General features: G+C 44.0%; 1 protein-coding gene across 3 annotated transcripts in view; it reads left to right on the forward strand.

Annotated features, from left to right (window-relative positions):
- ANTXR2 (ANTXR cell adhesion molecule 2) overlaps nt 1-15,837 on the forward strand; it is a 104,815-nt gene that overhangs the window by 42,975 nt on the left and 46,003 nt on the right. For all 3 annotated transcript variants that reach the window (XM_030480739.1, XM_030480741.1, XM_030480740.1), the window contains 2 exons: nt 10,401-10,479; nt 14,327-14,422. In XM_030480739.1, the coding sequence (XP_030336599.1) occupies nt 10,401-10,479; nt 14,327-14,422 (175 nt within the window). The remainder of the gene's footprint in view (nt 1-10,400; nt 10,480-14,326; nt 14,423-15,837) is intronic.

The following is a 15,837-nucleotide window of genomic DNA, read 5'->3' on the forward strand; positions in this document are numbered from 1 at the left end:
GAGGAAGCGCTTGAGAAAGAAGAACAGGCAGTACTCTGTTGCATCAGGACAAACACTGGGCTTCCTTTGGCTTGCAGTCTTCCTAAGGCTTTTCAGTCCTTCCTGTAGGCAGTAGTTGAACAGTTCCATAACACCACAGGGAACGTAACCACAGCCAACACCACCAAGGAGCAAGTGAGAACTGCTTATCCCCTTCTGACTTCCTGCTGCCCTTGCCAGCCATGTGAGTTCTGTGTGCTCACTAATTGGTAGAAGCCATCTCCACCCACAGGAGGTTGTTTTCACCTGTTCTCATTCCGGAGCATCTTTGCTCAGGTAGCTGGAATTCTTCTCCATCATGGATGTTCTCATGGCTAATCAGGCTCATTGATTTGATAGTAACATTATCCTTCAGTGTAAACAGCTGTTCTTCCCCTGTAAAGAGAGGTGATGTGAATCTCTCCGGACTAATTCCTTCCCTTGCAAAGTCATGGAGACATAGCATTTATTTCCAGTACCACCACTTAAGCTTTTTTCTTTTTCTATGCAAACGTTTTTTTCCAACAAAAATAAAAAAGAGTAGGGTTACCAATCACTGGTTAATCACCTCGTACAATCTCCCCCCTCCAAAATAGCCAGAGAAATAAACTCAGGTTGGGGAAAACCAGAAATATGGCTAGATTAGGCTTAATGTCTGTTATAAATATTAACTTCTGAAAATATTTTAGAAATACATTTAGTTTGACACAATTAGATTATAATGGGAACTATTCACAGATGGAAACGTCCTCAATGAATTGTATAGGCTAACTGGCTCCTTAGACATATGGATCTGATGTTAAGATCAGTAGTAATTTCTAATGCAGTCCTTCACGTTCCTCAATAGGGCACAAAGTGTTCCCAGAGCATTAAGAGAGAGTGCATGAGCAGAACTAAGTGCTTAATATTATGCAGTGGACATAGTATCTGGAGCTGAATTAATAGACTAATTTAACGTAATAATGACATTTCGTACCCTGTTACTGCAGGTTCCCATGATTCCATGAGATCGGAGCTAACGCGTTGCTGGCTCCCAGTTCTTTCAGATTCAGTGGCACTTCCCCACATTGAAGCACTCAGGTATCACTGCACAGCTGTCTGTTTGCTGTGGAAAGCAAATACAGGCAGTGTGTTGAATACTCTGCCGAGAAAGCTAGATAATTCTGGAGTAGCAAGAGGGGATCCTGAGAGAACTATAGTTTGCATTTATGTCAGTGCTAAGCTACACCAAGAAGGAGACAGGGAAGAGTTTGTACTAACTCTTTACCAAAGCTCCAAAAACTCTGACCATTTATTGTAACTGCAGCTTAACAACTGTCCCCAGTACAATTCCCATCACCTCAAGTAAACTGGTTCCTGTGTGACCCTTGGCACAGTGGAACCACACTGCATATTTGGCAGGCAAGTTTGTAAACCTGCTGCAGGGGAACTCGCTGGGTCACTTACGCAGCTGGGGCTTTTGATATAGGAAAAGCAACAAACCCAGAAGCATGGACTTCAAATGCCTTCCTGCGTGGCTTTGTGTGGCCTCCTCCTGCTCCATAGATATGTTCCTAGATGCAGAGAGTCACATTTGTGATCCTGGAGTGTTTGTTAACTGAGAACAGGGGAAAGGATACTCTGTGCGTTGGTGGTGAGAATTTGGGGGTAAAGATTCTGTACTGTAGTGACAGGACAATGGGTAATGTGTTCAAACTGAAACAGGGGAAGTTCAGGTTAGATCTAAGGAAGAAGTTCTTCCCTGTGAGGGTGGTGAGGCACTGGCACAGGTTGCCCAAAGAAGTGGTGAATGCTTCATCCCTGGCAGTGTTCAAGGCCAGGTTGGACAGAGCCTTGGGTGACATGGTCTAGTGTGAGGCATCCCTGCCCATGGCAGGGGGTTGGAACTGGATGATCTTGAGGCCCTTTCCAACCCAAACCATTCCGTGATTCTATGGTTCTATAAGGTTAGCTGTATCCCTAGCAAATAATGGCCAACAATTTCAGACTCAGGCTGGTCAAATGCAAGCCCTGTGTCCATACAGTGAGACTATCCCAGACCCCACTGGGATAACATCCGAGTCCTGCAGCCATCTCCTCTACCCTGTACCTGAGCATGAGTTGTATGTATCCCTGGCGTGCCACTACCCCTGCTTTTCAGCCTTCATGCAGAGAATGAGGGGTGGAATGGCAGAGCCTGCCTCACCTGCACTAGAAGGCTCAGTCTCCCTCCAGAGGTGAGGTCGGTATCGTTTGGCAACTGAGCTTTTCCTTCAACCTCTAAACCACAAAATACTTGCACTGAATGACACGTCCAGCTGTATTTACTCCTGCTGTGAACAGGGGTGGATATTTCTACCTTAAAAACCTGAACATGACATTGTCAGTCACAGCACGTTCCAGTTTCCCTGGCCTTCAGGTGACCATCAAAACAAAGCATGGTCATGGTGGCACCTCTTTGCACTGCCAGGCTCTTGTGTAAGGGATAGTAAATTACACAGGGGTGAAGTGATAGGCATGCAAATAATTACACTTAGATTGGTAGTTCTGCCAAACCCTTTTCCCACCCATTCCTGCTTTTCCAGCATGTGATTTCTGTCTACATGTAGATGTATGCAAACACACGCAGAGATGCATTTTGTATGTATAGATACATTTAGAACACACACACTTACTGCTGGCTTACCAATATTAACTGTGTAGTAAAGCTATATATTCATTTATAGAGATACTTTTTAAGGGAAAGCATCCTTTTAAATATATAGCTGTATTTTCTTCCTTCCAACTATGTACAGCATTTTAGCTATTTTAATGCTGGCACTCGATTCTGAAATACCTTTGTCACGAGAATTTTAGTAACTTTTTGAGCAGTTGCCAGTTTAATTTTCAGCGCGTGAAAATTGGAGGTAAATTATTTATTACTTCCAGCAAATGCCTTTCACAATTTTATTTAATTTTTTCATCTTTTTTAATGGCTCATAAAATGGCAGCCTTTTATTGGGTACTCATAAAGTAAGGAGCAAATGAATACTTTGCAAATAGGTTACTGTGGATTGAAATGTCAGCTGTATTTCACAGGGCATGAAATTCTTTAGACCAGAGCTGGAGTTACATATGGCAGTGGGCCACGGTCCTCTTCTGTAACAATACAGCAGCAGGGGGCATAAAGGAAGGAAAGAATTGCAATTGTTGGGTCTTCTCAAGATACATTTTTTGGTAAATTATTTATTAGAATGGCCAGTGGGCCGTGGCTGATGCAGTCTGAAGTTGCAAGAGTCTTGTGGTTAACTTTGGTCATAAATAAGAACATCTTTTAAAAGTTGTTTTTGTCAGACTAAGTTTTCCAGGATTGATTCCCATCCAAGAAGTGATACTTCACAGGCAACATGTAAGAAAATCCCTTCCACATTGAGCAAGGGCTGTTAACTGTAAATAAACCCCACGGTTTTTCCTATGACAATGAAATAGCTTTAAAAGTATAGACCACTGGAGAATTGCACATTAGACCTGTGGTACAGAAAAAGCAGGACAGCGTGTGAGTAGCTGCACAGCATGTTAATTACACGTGCTTGTTAGCACTATTTGCCATCTCTTTGATTCCCCTTTACTCAAGTGCTGTGTTAGCCGTGATCGGAAGGTAGGAACAAGCGTCCTGGCTAAAAGCCTTAAAGAGCTGCTGGATGTGGGCACTGCTGTGTTCTGGAGGAACAGCGTGGGCTGCCCTTGCCTTTCCCTGGAGGCTTGTTCGCACAGCTGTGTTTTTCAAGTCAGACACAGAGAAGCTGGTCGACTCCTTGTGTTCTGGAGTGTAAGTGCAAGAAGGCTTGAGCTGGCCTCAGTTCTTACTACCTCTGTGTCTGCTTCCCCTTCTTGCGTGCACAGGATGGAAACCCCACACTGTGACTCATGTAGCATGTGTCAGGCAGCAGAGGTGAGGCTTTAGCTGGGCACTGAAGGGTGTCTTCCTGGGTTGCTACAGCAACATCAACATTTACACTTCCTGATTCTTTGTGGGTTTTATCTGGGGTTGAGTTGAGGATATACTCTGTTCTTGCAGCTTGCAAGAGCTTGACATTTGATTTTGTTCTGTGCGGGTATGAAATTGGTATCACTCTAACCCTCCCTTGCAAAATAGGGTTGTGTCAGAATGTCTGTTGTACCTTAGGGACAGTCTGCCCTTCTGTGCGTAGTTGTGCTGTTTGTGTCACCAGGTTCATGGCAAATGGAGCCCAGCAAGGGTTCAAACATGGGCCTCACATGGGCACCTAGTGCCTGTGGAGACATTTCTGAGGCATTTCTGATCCACTCCACCAGGGAGACTGAAGATATGGTCTTATGACTGGCTGACCAAAACCTGTGCTGCTCCTTCCCTTGTGAGCTTAAGCCTATAATGAAAAATGCAACCTCATAAGCCTTTAAACGGTTTTCCTCCAATCTGTAGAAAAAAGGGTCCCCAAGATTTCCAAGCACTAGCTGTGACATGGGCTGGTTCAGCTGTTGGCTGATTTGAGCTTTTCCGATGGAACCCAGCACTTGTGAAATATGGACAGTGGGAAATGAAGGTGCCCGAAAAATAGAATCACTGCTAGATGTTATTTTATTTTCAAAATATTTGAGGTTTATGCAAGAGTGCTGAGCTAAAAGCCTCACACATGTGGACAGTTAGTAGTAAATGATAGATGTATTTATGTAGACGTCTTTCTCGTGGATGTTTGTGAATGAGCGGGTAGAAGAAATAAGGCACCTAGTTTTTGGAACTCCAAATTTGAAGGGGTAGTGTTTCTATGAATGAGAAGCACACATAGCTCATCAAACTGGTGGATGCTAAGGAAATGAAAAAACGTGTTTCTTATCCCCTACAGACATGACAGTTTCAGGAAAGGAGTGATTTTGTATGTTGACAGCTTCATCCTTTTGAGGATGAGGTAATTACCTGTCTGAGTTCACTCTGTGGCTTCTAGAACTGAGCGAGTATGATCAACTCGTAGGAAATAGCTCATCCCTGCAGCAGTGTATCAGCATGGAAGCTGATAGGGAAACTGGTGGTTCTACTGCACTGTATCTGCGCTGATAGCTGATGTGCTTGTTCAGTGAGCCTGCTGCTTGGGATATTTGTCAGATAGCCTGACAGCTAAAGGTTGGCAGAACGCAAAGCTCCACAGCGGTGAGGTGGCACGTGGCACCAGGGACTGGAAACCTGCAGGAGCCGATGAGCAGTGGGCCTGCTTCTCATTTAGACACTCATGGTGTCGGTGCCCTTTTCTGGGTATGGCCAGAATGGTGTACAGATGTGTTGCTGTGAATGAGGATCAGATCTGTAGATCTCACTGGCAGCAGAGTCAGGCCCAGAGGGGGACAGGAGCTTGCTCCATGGCACCTCCTAAAAATATGGGTACGCTCCCCATTTTAGCGACCATCTGCAAGAACTGGCCTTCAAGAACCAGCCTGAGCAGACTTTATGGTAATCACAGAATCACAGAATGGTTTGGGTTGGAAAGGACCTTAAGATCATCCAGTTCCAACCCCTCTGCCATGGGCAGGGATGCCTAACACTAGACCATGTTGCCCAAGGCTCTGTCCAACCTGGCCTTGAACACTGCCAGGAATGGAGCATTCACCACTTCTCTGGGCAACCTGTGCCAGTGCCTCACCACCCTCACAGGAAACAACTTCTTCCTTAGATCTAACCTGAACTTCCCCTGTTTCAGTTTAAACCTATCACCCCTTGTCCTGTTGCTACAGTCCCTGATGAAGAGCCCCTCTCCAGCATCCTTGTAGGCCCCCTTCAGACACTGGAAGGCTGCTCTGAGGTCTCCACTCAGCTTCTCTTCTCCAGGCTGAACGGCCCCAATTTTCTCAGCCTGCCTTCATACAGGAGGTGCTTCAGCCCCTGATCATCCTCATGGCCTCCTCTGGACTTGCTCCAACAGCTCCATGCCCTTCTTCCGTTGAGGACACCAGAACTGCACACAGTGCTCCCAGTGGGGTCTAACAAGAGCAGACCCCACCTGGAGTACTGTTCAGTTAATGGCAAGTTTCTTCCTGGTCACTTGTGCTGGACTGAGATTTCTGTGGCACTTCTGAGCATCTGTTTCCACCAACTCATGCACTCTAAAAGCAATTGTTTATTTCTCATGTGCCTGGTGCCTGACTGTGGCTGTGTTCTGACGCTAAAGAAAAGAGCTTACAATGTTGAGTTGTGTCCCAGGGACTCCGCCTGCTCAGCACACCACCCCTCTGGGACTGGGGCAGGTCACGTAAGAGAATAGATTACAAACATCCCTACGCCCTTTTCTCCTAAATCCAGGGGAAAATACTTAGACAAGTGAATGGAGCTGGAACGCAGCACTCAGACCTGGACAGCACATCACCCAAGCAAATATTTTTGCTGCGGCTGGAATTTAAAGCTGCCTTTTCTCGTAGAAGACTAGAAAGTCTTGTGGAGTGTTTCATCCATATGTGTTTCAGGTTCCCATTTTGCTCAATTTGCTAGCAAAGACCATCTAAAAAGATAGTTTTCTTTTCATAATAACTAAATTAGACAAACCTTGCATGTTGCAGCCAGGACTCATCGAGCTCACAGTGGCAAATAGACTAAGTGTGGTAGCTACAGAACACTGCTAGAAAAAGCCTCATTCAGCTGTTCCACATGAAGGCAAGAGAGAACTGCCCTTAAAAATTGGAGAAAATAACACGTATTGCCGCAGGAGAATATAGTTTGGTGCACAACACAGGGAAGGTAGAAGAAAAAAGGGTGACTTTTTCTTTAAGGTTTAATGCATAAGAGGGAAACAATGTGAGAAGTTTAGCAGGATTGACTGTTAAGCCCTGAAAGCTGGGCTTTTTCTAGGGAAGCCAAGAAAGCCCAACGCCTATGTCACAGGTCCAGGAATTCCCAAGGTATGCTGTCTCTCTCACACACTGAAGCAGTTAGTGTGAAATGCAGTACTTCAGTGGGTTAGAACACCCACCTCCAGAGTAAGCCATGGTGGCACTTAGATTTTTGCTGACAAACCAGTCAAGGTGTGGGGGACATCCTGGAGGGGATGGGAAGCATTGCTGCAAAAGGAGGAGTTTGTTTCCTGAAGAGCTAAGGGGTATGTGAAAGCCTGCTTCTATGAAGATCTGTTTGAAATAATTCCCATTATCATTCTAGTAGACTTAGCAGGTTTTTTTGTGTAGGGTTTGTTATACAGGAAAATGAAATTAAACATGAACTTCAACATGAATTAAACATGAAATTAAACATCATCAGGGACGGTAGCAATACAACCTGAACCATTTCAGGTTTTCCTGAACCAACAGCCTGAATCATTCTATGATTCTATGATTCTACGAGTAGCATTTAGCAATACTGGCAGCATAGTGAGAACAGGCCTCAACAGCCCTTTACTTCTCTTCTGAACTCTCAGATGTGTTTTGTTTCCTAGTTGCTCAGCTGAAAAACATGCGATCTGAATAGATGACATTTCAGATAGTGCCTGCTAGTGCTGGCAGCAGCACTCAGCCACTGATGCACCCTCCTTTTCAACCACATAGGTTTGGGACTGGTAGCGGCACGTCAGACAGATCAGCAAACTGCTGGAGGGTAAAAAACGTGGTGAAACAATGCTAGAAAATATTCCTGACTGACAAGAACACACATGGGTCAGAGGGGAGGTTGATATTGCCAGGCAGCAAGAGGGAATTGCTTGGATAGCAGAAAAAAATCCCATAGGAGATCGAGGATTCGCATTCATTTCTTATTTTTGTTTTTTATATGAAGTGAGGAAAAAGCAAGCATCTGAATGTGTTTTGGAAATTCGGCCTCAGTAGCTGGCAGCAACTGTAGTCAGATGTTACTGGCCAAATCCAGCAGTTTTTCACTGCTGCATAGGCACAATTATTTTTCTTTCAGTGGGAGTTTTGCCCAACAAGAGACACAGAAATGGTTCCAACAAAAGGTAAAAGAGCTGAGGAAAAGCCTACAATGTATTTAGACACAGTTACAATAGGATTGGAAAGCAAGTCAAGCAGAGGATATATAAAGAACTAAGTCCTTAAAGAATATGACACGATAATTTAAAAATCAAAATTGGTTGGTGGACTGTGTGTGAATTTAGAGCAGTTGGAAGGGTTCTTCCCATGCTAGCAGGCTCTGAACTATCAATGTCAACCCAGCTATGGCACACACCATTACTTCAGAAAGTTCAGTGTAGAATGGCTGAACAGCTTTTGTGTTCAGGAGCACTGTGTGCAGTTCTGATGTCTTCAACATAAGAAGGACATGGAGCTGTTGAAGCAAGTCCAGAGGAGGCCACGAGGACGATCAGGGGCTGGAGCACCTCCCGTATGAAGACAGGCTGAGAAAGTTGGGGCTGTTCAGCCTGGAGAAGAGAAGCTGCGTGGAGACCTCAGAGCAGTCTTCCAGTGTCTGAAGGGGGCCTACAAGGATGCTGGAGAGGGACTCTTCATCAGGGACTGTAGCGGTAGGACAAGGGGTGATGGGTTCAAACTGAAACAGGGGAAGTTCAGGTTAGATCTAAGGAAGAAGTTGTTTCCTGTGAGGGCGGTGAGGCACTGGCACAGGTTGCCCAGAGAAGTGGTGAATGCTCCATCCCTGGCAGTGCTCAAGGCCAGGTTGGACAGAGCCTTGGGCGACATGGTCTAGTGTGAGGTGTCCCTGCCCATGGCAGGGGGTTGGAACTGGATGATCTTGAGGTCCTTTCCAACCCAAACCAGTCTGTGATTCAACGATTCTGTGAAACGTGACCTCAGTGAATGCCCTTGCTCAGGCGTAACCACTCTTGGAACTTGGTGCAGAGCCTGTGGGGTGTTTCTCTAAGTCTTGCTTTAATAAGACAAGGCTAACAGGGGAAAAGGAAACATTTAAGAGATTAATCTTTCCTCTCAAAATTTGTGCTTAACTGAAAAGTTGCCATCCAAAAATACTTGTGTGTGTGTTGTGGATTCTGCAGTATTTATGGGCTGAATTCAGTTACTCCCTTCCATCTTGAGACATGCTATGATTCTGTGCTTGAGTTACACCCAGTCATAGCTGATGCAGTGTTTTTACCTGGATGCAGAAGGATGTGACCCTAGGCCAGCAGAGTGAGTCACATCAGTGTAACTGGGCTGTAGGTCAGCAACTTGGATGCTTGGTGTGATATGCTTGTGGTGCACACATTTCCAGAAGGCTGAAGAGTTCAAACACACACATTTCCTCAGGGACACCTGTCAGGAGTTGGGCTGTGTTTCAACAACACAGCGTGTGCTGAAGTCCCTGATCCAGAAAAGGCACGGCATGGGATCCTCCTGCACTGCAATCAGGAGGGTTCTTCAGCCAAAGTCAAGCAAAGTTGTTGTGCTGAAATTTCCCACAGCACTTCTCATTGAAGTGGCAAAGCAAAACGTGGGAAAAAGCATCACATGTGAAAAAAGTTCATCACCAATGAAAGTTTGGGTATAGTTTGCTTTATTTAGTGTGCTGGAAGGGAACTGAATTAAATTTTTATTTTTATCTGTTCTGATTCACTTATTCCAATAATAATTAGAAGTAAATGAGAGTTATTCTTTCTGTTAGATCAATTATTCATAATACAGATCATTTAAAAATGAGTTTAGCGTAAGCAACTTGCTTCATTTTTACTAAAACTGAAAAAAGAAATTAGCCAAATTAGTTAAAATAGCTTTGAACTCCATATTGACTAAAGCATTTGTGCCAGAATAAAAATTCATGACATATAAGAATGGTATAAATGATTAATCATGTTATTAGTTCATGGATATCTATATTTTTATTTAATTACATTTATGCATAATATAAACTGTCTGAATCTTGGGAATCCAAGCCAGAGAAGCTGAAGAGTCTTCTTATGTTTAACATGCACCATGTGTTGTTTTCTTCTAGGGTTAATTTGTAAAATGTAAACCACATACTATTTGTAAGCAGTGTTTGAGTACTATTTATAGAAAGTCTTGACCATTTATAATTATCCGACATTTTTATCCATAATGTCTGCTATGACTAAAGAGTTGCTTATGGAACAGACAAAACAATGTTATTTTTATAGTTGAACTTCAGTTGATCTGATGTAAAAACTTTTCAGAGTATTTTATGCTCCATGGAATAGCGAAGGGTTATTCTGTACTCTGATTAACTGTCTATCAAGCAGACTGTTTCCCAATAGGAATCAACACAGTACCCCAAACTGGTTTCTGAAGGCCCCAAGGTCCAACTCTGTAGCAGCCAAGTCACTCCTGACATCTAGAGCAGCTCAGATCCCCGACTCCCATTTTTCTCTCTCGGAAAATGTTCTTTGTTGAACACAGTCTGTATGGACAAGTGCCTCTGTAGCATATACGTGCTGTTACTTACTGCTTTGTGGCTGCTAATTCTTGGTTTTCTCTTTCTTTCTTTCCAGAACTCTGGAAGTGTTGGTGAGTTTGAGTGAAGGGCAGTCTTTCATGTCCAGCTCATTAACAATCACAGCTTCAGAGTGTGTAAGTAAGCAGATAACATCAATCAGTCTACAGTCCAGTCCTGAAATCCATTTTCTCTTTTGGCTTTACCATTGCACAACCTCTCAATGCAGAGAACCTCAGCGCATGGCAAGTCCTGGTGGACGTCTGGAGCACCCAACTACAAATACACCTGTGCAGACACATACAGAATAGACAGAATTCTATTGATACCTGAGTTCTTAATATGTAGTGTTCACATATATGCATGTCCTAAGATGCTTTCTTTGTATTTTGAATCACACTTAGAATCTGTTTTATAACACACAACAAAGGGTTTTCAGCTGGTTAAGTTCCCTGATGAAGCGTGTGGGTATGTCGGGGTTACAGACAAGATTTTCTCCTGCAATTATATAAAACAATTCCCTTAATTCTTCCCATTAAGGTGGAAACCAGCTTTATTTTAGGAAGATCTTTTTTTGCAGGACTCCATGTTAAGCGAAGCATTGCTGTACGTATCATATGAGACCCTAATAACACACAAAAGCCATGTCTCATGTGACAGGCTTGGACATTTACCTTTGCTTTCTGATGTAGGCTCTGAGGGTTTCTACTCTCACTGGTGCTGCGTGTGTTTTGCTAGCTGCTTCAGGGGTTGCTGACTTAGACCATCTGCAGAACTCTTTAAGTAGAGGAAAAGCCCTGGAACTCTCCTCCTCTCCCAGGCTACCTCAGCCGGCTCTGCCCCTGAGATCCAAGTAGTGTCTGTGTGTTCGTGGTCTGGGCAGGGCTTGTATTTTTCTAGAGCTTGGGAATTGTACTTTGCTAAATATATTACAACAAATGACTTTAGCACAATGTGCAGCTGAGGCTTTCAAAATATTGGGAAGCTTCCATGCCATCAGAGACTTGCTCACTGTAACAATAGTCATTTGGTAAGAGCCAGGTGTGAGCCAGTCAGCTGGGGTGCCATTCCAGCACAGTCCCATTCCAACACGCTGTGGGATCAGTGGGAGCAGGCTGAAGCTGAGTAGACAGGACCTTCAGACTTCAGCCTGGTATTGAAGGTGGTTATAATCCTATGGAAGGATACTAATGCCACGTAACTTTACATACCTGACTTTGGTGCCCAAATAAGGAGCGCAGGCTCTCAACTCTGTTAATTAGAGGAGATAGTCTTTGTCAAAGCACAGGCTGGGGCACTTAAGTTAAGCCTAGGGTTAAAGTAGTGTGAACATCCGGCTATGTTTTATCATAGGCTTAGAGAGAAGAATTAACAACAGCTTCTAGGATAAACCACATACTTACGCGGTCAGTGAGTTTCCTAACTTAATATATCCAATTTCTTACCTCACATTCCTGCTGTCCATTAATTTCCTGTGTCTTCTGTATTATGTAGGCAGGAGTGGTGAAATGTTTGCAGTTTGACACCAGACCAGTACGTAGGGCTGGAGGTTTGGAAAGCGTGCTGCGCATGAATACCCTGTTTCTTGAAATTTGTCTCATTTAATAAGTGACTTTGAGTGCAGTTTTCCTGTCAGGCATAGAACATACAGAACAGTACCTGCTGCTCATCAGCATATATTCTTCCAACAGTATTTTGATCACAGAATCATAGAATCACAGAATGGTTTGGGTTGGAAAGGACCTTAAGATCATCCAGTTCCAACCCCCTGCCATGGGCAGGGACACCTCACACTAGACCATGTCGCCCAAGGCCCTGTCCAGCCTGGCCTTGAACACTGCCAGGGATGGAGCATTCACCACTTCTTTGGGCAACCTGTGCCAGGGCCTCACGACCCTCACAGGAAAGAACTTCTTCCTTACATCTAACCTGAACTTCCCCTCTTTCAGTTTGAACCCATCACCCCTTGTCCTACCGCTACATTCCCTGATGAAGAGTCCCTCTCCAGCATCCTTTTAGGCCCCCTTCAGATACTCTGAGGCTGCCCCTTCAGAGGCTGCTCTGAGGTCTCCACCTTATCGCTCATAGGTAATTAACTTAAAAGAGAAAAAATGACATTTTTCTTCTATTCATTTAAAACCTAAATACTTGTGTAACTGTAGAGATCAGAGTCATCTCAGTTCAGCCCTTCAGTTGCAGGAAGAAAGCCTGAATGAATTGAGAGCTGAATAAACACATACTACCTGAATCACATTTCTCCATTTAAAGGCTTTATCATTCAGAAGCATTTCAATCTTACCCCAAAACATGCTGAAGCAGCCTCTCAGCATGGTAACATAAGGCCAGTACAGTCACAGGAGGATGCTGGAGACTAGCAGAGGACTGCTTTTATTTTAGTCCATGTCCAGTCTGTCCCTGTGCCCCCTTAAAAATGGCTAAGATTGCACAGATAGGTAAAAACAAAGCATCGATGCAAAGCATCGTACCACACTGCTGGGTATGGCTGTCTTCCCTCTGCTGTACTCTCTGAGTCAGAAGTTTTCACTAACAGGAAACAGAATGAGTGCAGATGTGCATTGACAGAAAAAAAATGTTGTACTTCTGTTCACCCTCTTATTTCTTTTTTTCTTTGCCTTTCATACATGTTGCAGCAGAGACGGCTCCACACAAGGAGAACTGCTGTTTCCATAGTAGCAGATGGGCAACTGCAAGAAATGGGTCATTGCTGGAATTGTTCCACTAATTCTGATAGCTGAGCAGCTGATGGCTGGTTGGTGTAGAAGAGTTACAAGTTACAGCCTCCCCTAGCAAACACACGGTGCTGCAGTGAAAACAAACAAAAGATATGTGGCATATAGGCACCGTGGCATGCATCCCACTTGCTTCTCATAAACATGTATGCCTCACTGTACCTACGTGTACTTACCATAGAGTCACAGAATCCCAGACTGGTTTGGGTTGGAAAGGACCTTAATATCATCCAGTTCCAACCCCCTGCCATGGACAGGGACATGTTCCACTAGACCAGGTTGCTCCAAGCCCTGTTGAACCAAACTTGGAACAAAGCTCAGTCTCACCTTCCATTTGCAATGGTGTATCTCCAGTACAACCTCTCTTGCTTTGACAGAATTACTCACGCTGTATGCCAGCCTTAGTGACTTCAACTTTGTTTGCTATCACGAGTCTTCTGTGGAAAAGGAAAATTCAAAATTACTAAGAAGAAAGCTTGAAATTCTCTTAGTTTAAAATAATTAGCTTCCTTTCCTTTTTCCCCAGCTGAAGTCTAAATAACTTCTCTTTTCCCAAGGCCACTGTTGCATTTTTTTCTGGTTGTTGTACTAAACCAGCACAGCAGCACCAAACACCAAGTGTAAGAATAAAAGCACCTACAGGATGTGGTTTTGAGGTGGTGACAGATGGGCTGCTCATTTCTTCAATAAAAGGACTATTGCTGGAAGGAGTAACACTTGGTCAGAAATTCTCAGGATGGTGGGTTCAGGTTCAAACAGCACTACTACAGGGATTCAGTGTGCTGTATATAGAATCAGAATGGTTTGGGTTGGACAGGACCTTAAGATAACCTAGTTCCAACCCCCCTGCCATGGGCAGGGATGCCTCACACTAGACCATGTCACCCATATGCAGCATGAATGCCCCAGGTGTGTGGGCAATAAGCATAAAAGCCTTATATATGTATTGTTAGGAGAGATTCCTTAAAATTCCACTCACCAATCCATACAGACCTGTGTTGTCACAGAGAGAAGAGGAGGGCGCCTCTCATCACAGGTTCAGGAGGAGACTTACCTTGTTTGTGTTCAACAACAGCTCATTTCTTAGCAGTCAGTGTGCACTTTCTTCAAGTTGGGCCTTACTCTTGTTTGGGATTTGTATCATTCAGTAGGAAGCTGTTTTGGAGTGAGTGGGAAAACCAGGCAGCAGTTGTTTGCAACATCCAGTGACACTGTCTTTCTGCTTTCTTCGCAGTCTAGTGGAGTAGCAGCGCTTATTGCTGTACTTGTGTTGTTACTGTTGGTGGCACTTGCTCTGCTCTGGTGGTTCTGGCCCCTCTGCTGCAAAGTGGTGAGTAAAGACTGTTGGAAACTGTCACTGCATGTCTGACTCATGATGATAACTCATAGGGAAACTCAGTTTGGGAAACACAGATAACCATGGGAAACAGGTTAATTAACAGGAGAGCTACATGTGACATAAGCTGTCTGTTGAGGGAGTTTTCTGTCATTAGCAATACACGCTAAATGGAAGAAGTAGACCAACTTCAACGCTGAGAGCTGCACTCTTAGCAGTGCTTCTGGCTTTCTGAGACCTGCACACAGGGAAACCAGCACCAGCATGCTGCTGTGCTGCTCACTGGCTGTCTACTGAGTGAGCACATGTTCTATTTCTGTAAAAGTCTTTGATAAAAGCCTTTTTTCTATTATTTGGAAGTTGTTTGCCATAGTGGTATGCAGATGTTATCCTGAAATCAAGGACCATTTTAGAAGTACTAGCACTAAAATTGGTATTTGTAGTCCATTAAGGGCTCTGAAGTTGGAAATCCCTTATTGTCTTAATAATCCCTTGCATACATTGCATCTCTCTTCATCAAGAGTGCACGTTTATTATTCATCCAGTTCAATGACAGCGCTGAGGACTTGGGGAATGGAGATTGCTTCCAGGGTGTTACTGCACTCCTTGTCTTGTCTTGGGCTTGTCTCGGGGGCAGCAGAAGAACCAGTTTCTGGTTCTCACCTGACCACGCTGGAGCTCTGGTGCAGTCTGTCAGACCTCAGGCTATCCTAAGGCAAGAAGTCCTCAGCTCCCATCTGCATCCTCATGGTCTGGGGTTTCTGTGGGCTCTACAAGCTCATCTCTAATAAAAAGACTCTCTTCTGTCTCATTCTCCACAGTACAGCCCCATCACAAATCTCAGGAAGTTGCCTGTTAGCTATTTTACTTCAACTTTGTTTTCAACCACAAGTCTTCTGTGGAAAAGGGAAATTCAAAATCACTAAGAAGAAAGCTTCCAATTTTCTTAGTTTAAAATAGTTAGCTAACCTTAACTCATAAACCATCTTCACATTTCTAGTTTCTACACTTTCCATCTGTAGAAAGCAGCTACAGCTAGGCCGTAGTTTGTCAGAGCTCTCAGAACGACTAACCTCACCTTAGTAGGGGTTGTCACTAGCTGAATATGACTGTCAAGACATAATCCACATGTCTCCAATTTATATTAGCTCAGAATCAGTCATTTGCAGCTGGAAGTGCAATCGATCACACCATACTCAGTTGCGCATGCAGTTTTCATCGTCTGCCAAGTGGATGTTTGAGGGTTTTTTTCAGCATCAAGTTTACACATGTAGTGAAAAAAATCCACTGACATTGGTCAGTGTTGAGAAGTCAGTGCTCACCAGTGGCCAGTTCTCATGCTGTAGTACAACTTCATGTACTGTACATTTTCCTTTCATTACAGTAAGGAGTGACTGCAGTATCTCAGC

The sequence above is a fragment of the Strigops habroptila genome, chromosome 3 (assembly GCF_004027225.2).
Source record: "Strigops habroptila isolate Jane chromosome 3, bStrHab1.2.pri, whole genome shotgun sequence".
Taxonomy (NCBI): Eukaryota; Metazoa; Chordata; class Aves; order Psittaciformes; family Psittacidae; genus Strigops; species Strigops habroptila.